Source organism: Eucyclogobius newberryi, unplaced genomic scaffold (genome assembly GCF_026437365.1).
Source record: "Eucyclogobius newberryi isolate DKJ021-1_F unplaced genomic scaffold, fEucNew1.0.hap1 SCAF_6, whole genome shotgun sequence".
In the NCBI taxonomy this organism is placed as follows: Eukaryota; Metazoa; Chordata; class Actinopteri; order Gobiiformes; family Gobiidae; genus Eucyclogobius; species Eucyclogobius newberryi.
This window is the reverse complement of record NW_027316278.1, coordinates 14,454,348-14,460,471: the sequence shown is the minus strand read 5'-3', so window position 1 is coordinate 14,460,471 and position 6,124 is coordinate 14,454,348. Positions and strand designations below refer to the sequence as shown.

Here is a 6,124-nt window from a genome sequence, read left to right as displayed (position 1 = left end):
TATCAATTAGTATCATTAGCCTATTGTTGTTGGTGTTGTCATAGCCCAAATCATAGGCCAATCAGATTTTAGTTCTTCCTAAAAACATCTTGAAATTTGGCTGAATAAGACCTTTATTTTGAAATGTATGTATGTGCTCTCTGTGCTGTTGCTCGTTAACTTGACGCGGGGGTTCCTTCTCTGGCGAGCCTTCAGCTCTGTTTACAACTATATTATCGGGAGCTTTGCTTCCGCTGCTATCGGCCACACAAAGGCACAGAGAGAAACGTTCGGCATATCAACGTTAACCACTTTAATCTTTCAACGAAAACACGATGTCTGTCTAAACTGGTTGCGCTTCTTTTGATTTTGGAAACGCCATATAATGTTGCGGTGTGACATCCGCCTGCCGTGTGCACTGCAGTGGTGCGCAGCTTCGTCTGGAGGAACACCTGTGAGCCACTCCACTGGTCACAGCCGTAAATGTTGAGTAGGTATGGACACAAAAAGACACTGAACAATGCGCCACACACACACTAGCGATTGAACACATTTGCCTTCAAATGAACGGGGTGCGGGATCTCTGCTGTGGGGCTGTATCTGAGAAGCCCCCGTGGTTTGAGAGATGGATTATTAGTGTAGAAGAAACACTGTTTCAAATGGCTGCGTTCTTGTAATATAGGGCTCTGGTAGTTTGTCCTAAAAGCAGCGGCAGAGTGAGGGTGTGAGGGCGTCTTGACGCTGTCAGACAGGATGTAGGGGAGGATCTTCTGGAGCAGGATTACCCGACCATTTTTGGAGACAAGCTCCGTGGAGTTCTCATCACATTGACGCATTGCACTCTCTGCGCCCCAGCTCCATTAATATTATATAATCATTCTCATTATGTCTGTTTTTCTTGGGCAGCATATGATCACAGAGAATAGCCATCCCACCCCCTCCCACCCTTAACCGTCCCCTGAGGATCCTATATGCAGCTCTGATGAGCAACCTATGAATGCCAAATATTAATGTGGGAGGTATTACTGTTTACATAATTCTGAAAAAGCTGTGTGCGCAACAATAAGAAGAGAGAACAGATGTGTTAAATGCAGCCATGTCTCCATGACTCATGATTTCAGTCGTGCAATAAGAGGGGGGGAGTGTGTCAGGATCGAATAAGCTTATTTAAGTGCATGTTAAACACATGATGGTTTCCGTCAAAGTATGAGACTTTCAGCTTCTTTTGGAGTTGCGTCAGTGACAGCATCTTTTCTGTCTCTTTCAGATAACCCTGAGGTGCAGTGTCTGTCTGCATTTATCTGAAGGAACAAGAGGGAGCAGCACAAATGCCACACAGCCAGACATCTTGCAAGAAGCCTGCCCTGGTCGCAGAGTGCTGAAATGTTTGCACTGAAGACACCAAGTGTCAGATCAAATCAGCAGACTATTTACTGGAGGTGGGGAAAGAGGAGCTCTCCAACACCCTGCTGGTGGGTCGAGACCTGGCTCCTTTACAACCAAGAAAAGACGTGTTAACTGATCCCTCATCAGCACTTTGTGTTTCTGTCACATTCAGCATTTCCACAAAGCAGAAATGGAGTGGTCACTGGAGAATGTGAGGGAGATGGTGGCAGGAGGAATGCAGTCTATAAGGGAGTGTGAGATTTGTGCTTTGGGCATAGCCCTCTGTGTGCTGCTGCTCTTTATGTGGTACTGTTACAGAGTGGGCCGAGAGCATGGTTCCAGTCCTCTGCGAAGCCGCTATCTAAGCGGGTCCAGCCGTATTGGTGGAGTGGTGGGGGGCTTCAGGAGTAAAGGGAAGCACTCCCTGCTGGAGGAGCAGAATGGCTTTGCCTTCTGTCAGTCCTCTGAGTGTTTCCGCTGCACCAGCGCAGGGGAGAGCCTGAACCAGAGGCTGTACCACAGTCTGCAGGACTATGCCAAACGCTATACTTGGTCTGGCATGGGCCGGGTGCACAAAGGGGTGCGGGACCAGGGCAGGTATCTCAATAGCAGACCAACCATTCAGAGGCCAGAGGTGTTCTTCCTCCCAGACCTGCCTTCAGCTCCTTTCTTCTCCAGAGAAGTGCAAAGACATGATGTAGAGCTGCTGGAGCAGAGCTTCCCCGCTCTCTTAGCTGAGTTTGAGAGCATCTACCACCAGCCGCCAGCCCGCAGCGGCTCTACACTGCCTCCAGGTTGGAAAGCAAACAACACCCCTCGAGGCCAATGGTGGACCTACTACCTGGTGAACCAAGGCACACCTCTGGTCCTCAATGTTCGAAGGTGCCCTAAGGCATGGAGAGTCCTGGGCCAGCTGCGCACCTTCATTGCCAACAATGTGTTTGGAAACGCCTGTTTTTCTGTTCTCACGCCTGGAGCTCTGATCTCTGAGCATTACGGTCCAACGAATGTCCGCCTGCGCTGCCACCTTGGTAAGTAACCAGGCTCATTATTTATGTGTATATCCGAGCTATAGTAAGCAAAATGTGCACTACAAAATACTCCAATCATGTCTAATCGTATTATATATTGAACGTCTGAGTAAGGTGAGTAGACCGTTCCTTCATGGACGTTGTTATTGAGTATATTGTAATAGGCAGTCATTGCAGAGAAAAGGGACAGTGGTGAACAGTTAACAGACTAATGTATATAAGGAGGCTAGCTTCTGTTAACAGGCAAGTAACTGTTGTATTGTTCAACAAACTGGTGCTGTTTCTGAAAAATGTAAAACATAAGCATCCAGATTCTGGCTCTTGAGATTGTGTCATAGAATGATGGTCATAATATTATTATGCCTGATTTCTTCACTCCAACCCTAACTAAAGGACTACATGTGACAGACGTTCAGAAATGAAGTAATGAAGAGTAACAATTATTTTCATAAAGTGCATTTGCATTTATGCTTTTGATGTACTTTCAGGCTTAAAGGTTCCCCCATCGTGTGAGCTTGTTGTTGGAGGGGAACCTCAGTGCTGGTCCGAGGGTAGCTGTCTCTTGTTTGACGACTCCTTCCTCCACAGGGCTTTTCATGAGGGTGAGAAAAGAACACATGATGTGGATAATCTGAAAATAACATAATTCTTTCAGGTATTAATGATTAAAAAAAATAATTAAACCATTTCTATTTATTTATGAAGGAAACCCAGAGGACGGGCTACGTGTGGTTTTTATGGTGGACCTCTGGCACCCGAATGTGGCTGCTGCTGAGAGACAAGCCCTGGACTACATTTTCACCCCGGGACGTTTGGAGGACAGAGAGGGAAAATGAAGGAACCATGTCCAGACCAGACATGGAGGGCATTTGAGGAAGTGTTTCTATGATTGTGGAGCATTTTTTGTGTCCAGACCAGCTCTTGCTCTAACCCTAACCCCCATATTCAACAAAACTCCCCATTACAGCTGACAAAACATTGGGCCTCTTTTATCTCCATCCTGAGCACTAAAAAGCCAATATTCATGTTTTATATTGGACCAAGTACAATCACATTAGTATAAATAGCCATTACTTTGAAATCCCCTTCCTATTCTTCTGTGTTGAAAGAGTGCATTTCAGTATGGAGTATGTATTGGATGTGGCCATCATTAGTCAATATGCCACCAGGGTTAAAGAACTGCTGCCTTTGACCACATAAAGTAGCCTTACTCGGTCAAAATATGTTGGTCTCATCGTTTCTCCCATGGTTACCAACAATTACTAAAAGCTTTACGGCTTTAGGCTATATAACGTTGTTATAGTATGTTAATATTGTGTTACCATAAAGATTAAGCTATAGTAAAATAAATATATATTTATTTTACCATAGTTTATATGTATATATACAATCTTCTAGCACTTTGTACAAAAAGGGTTGTAATTGTAACACTTTTAGTATACATGTGTTTGTTTGACTTTTGCTTGATTTTATTTTTTAGTAGAAAGCTGTGCTGTGAGTGTGGTTTAACTTACACTATTGTCCATTTCACACTATATTTTGCACTTATTCTGTTGAAATTACATTTTAAGGGCTAAAATTCAGCTGTTTGTTTCTTGTGTTATTTATTATGTCTAAGGACGAGCCCATATTGAATATAATCATCCTCATGTTTTTGATAAACTAGGTCCAATGTCCACTTTGAATTCATGAATGTTTACAGACACTGCTAATGTCGCTAACTGCTGGTGGTGTGGTAGACAGTGTTAGATGAATGGTTAGAAAAGCACATATCGAGGTCACACTGTGTAGCTGTCGACCTGTGCTGTAACGTCAGAAAGTGTTTACCAGGTTTCTCATGTAATTGGGGTGTGTTTGATATCCGGTTTGTTTTTCTGTACATATGGTGGCAGTCTTATGTGAAGGGTCATTTGGAGAGGAGTGTCTTGTTGCTGTAACTATTGTGTTGTCTTGATTTTTTAGGTGAAGTGAATGCTTTTTCATTATCCATTGCCCCAGAGCCATCTTTAAAAGTAATTTTGATAGAAAACTTTGTAGATTCTGTAAAATGTTTATGAAGTACTATCCTTGTTCTGTGAGGTTTTCTGTTTGAACATTGTATTTCTGCAAAGCTACATTTACTACACAGCCACAATACTTAAATCAGCAGCACCTTATGAATATCTGTGCACAACGGATCTAATTGTTGCTAATGGATAGTTATTATAGCTTTACCGGTCCACTGCAATTCAACTAATGATCACTTTACTTACTAATGTTTACAAAAGTATTATAATCACAAGCTGTTTACATCATGTGGCGACAAAAGGCACTCATATTGAGCTGTCCACAATTGGGTTGGAAATCTTGAATGCTGTTGTAAAGGGTCATTCCCGACATAAACACGATAAGCAACCATTCTGTTTACAAAGTAAGTCCTTAACATAACATTGTGCAAATTTTGAACAGCATTTCTGTACATTTAATAAATGGTAAACTTATTCAACCGGCTGAGTGAGTCCTGTTAATGTTACTTATGTAGCACCATGATCACCTTGTAATTTTGAATGTGTTAGGCTGCGTTTACATAGGGTCGTAATTTCAGATATAACTGGAAATTTACTTTTTCCAGAGAATTATCTATACTTATGATCCACAAACCTTGAATCTGATCATTATTTGTAAGGAGTTGGCTCCACAACCTTGCCATCTTTGAAAATTAATTCAATGTTTTATTATTTGGGTTAACAGAGAAGTTTGTGCCAGTTTTGTTTCATGTGGTAAGGCCCTGTAATTAAATAAGGTGATCGAATTTACAATGTCACAGTTAAACAGCATATTCTACACTAGAAAATTAAATCTAGAATAGAGGCAACAAATAAAGAGTTTGATGATTTTCTGTTGTCTTACCGGGAAAAGAAACGACAGAAAGCCACAGGAGTCATTTCTGTAGGTCATAGTATAAGTGCAAGATTATTTCAGGGCTATGGAAACAGTTCAGTCTTGTAATGTTAACGTTGCATTTTTAAAATCCTACAACAAGCTAAAACTGATAGGACCGAATAATTTGGTACTTATTTTTCAATGTATGAATTGTCTATGTGTTTTATAGCTTTGGGTATTTGGTGATAAAGATGGTCAAATTGTGGAGTCTTCGTGCATTAAACCAGGATCATACCTAAAATAAGCAACGATGATGATCTGTCAGTGGCAGTTTTATGTTCACTAAAAGTTAGTCAGGGTTAAAGGGATGGTAACTTTATGTATTTCAAATATCATATTGGCATACCTGACCTACTAGTGTCCCCACACGCGGATAACGTCCTCAAATCAAATATTGATTAGTGGTCTGTGTTGTGATTGTGTGTTTTGATTCTCAAATCAGAAAGCAGTATGAGTATTTATGGTTATTTGGATTTTCTTTTCAGAATTCAATATTGAAAAACCAATAATGAGTTGTTGAAATGTGATTTTTATAGCAAAATACTGAAAACAAGTGAAATACCAGGAATTTCTGTGTTAGTGTTCAAGTAAATCAATGTTTTCATTGATTTATTTTGCAAAAAATAGGTTCTTTTTCAGCTCTTGTCTGCTCGAAACCCAAGCAGGTCTCTAAAGTCAACAAATCAGCTTCTGCTGGACGTCCCCAGAGCCAGACTCAAACACTGGGACTCGCTGGTCCCAGACTCTGGAACAAACTGCCCCCCAACATGCACACTACCACAGACATTTGTGAAGCTAGGCTTAAC

At 41.5% G+C, this 6,124-nt stretch overlaps 1 protein-coding gene across 4 annotated transcripts; it reads left to right on the top strand.

Moving 5' to 3' along the window:
* Positions 1 to 204: 204 nt before the first annotated feature.
* Positions 205 to 3,739, top strand: asphd2 (aspartate beta-hydroxylase domain containing 2). 4 transcript variants are annotated; one of them, XM_072432667.1, is made up of 5 exons: positions 205 to 473; positions 1,247 to 1,451; positions 1,538 to 2,396; positions 2,885 to 2,998; positions 3,102 to 3,739. In XM_072432667.1, the coding sequence occupies exons 3-5, from the start codon at positions 1,556 to 1,558 to the stop codon at positions 3,230 to 3,232; spliced, it is 1,086 nt and encodes a 361-aa protein (XP_072288768.1). In that variant the 5' UTR covers positions 205 to 473; positions 1,247 to 1,451; positions 1,538 to 1,555; the 3' UTR covers positions 3,233 to 3,739. The 4 variants fall into 4 exon arrangements, with proteins under 4 accessions (XP_072288768.1, XP_072288767.1, XP_072288766.1 ...); XM_072432666.1 differs by having other exon boundaries at positions 205 to 464; positions 1,247 to 2,396; positions 3,102 to 3,738; XM_072432665.1 differs by having other exon boundaries at positions 205 to 469; positions 1,247 to 2,396; positions 3,102 to 3,738.
* Positions 3,740 to 6,124: the final 2,385 nt, after the last annotated feature.

What these genes read in the sequence shown, in the direction of transcription:
- asphd2 (XM_072432667.1), top strand. Translation starts at nt 1,556, where the DNA reads ATGGAGTGGTCACTGGAGAATGTGAGGGAGATGGTGGCAGGAGGAATG. An exon ending in CCGCCTGCGCTGCCACCTTG is followed by an intron (nt 2,397 to 2,884) that starts GTAAGTAACCAG and finishes ATGTACTTTCAG; the next exon opens with GCTTAAAGGTTCCCCCATCG. An exon ending in CCACAGGGCTTTTCATGAGG is followed by an intron (nt 2,999 to 3,101) that starts GTGAGAAAAGAA and finishes TTATTTATGAAG; the next exon opens with GAAACCCAGAGGACGGGCTA.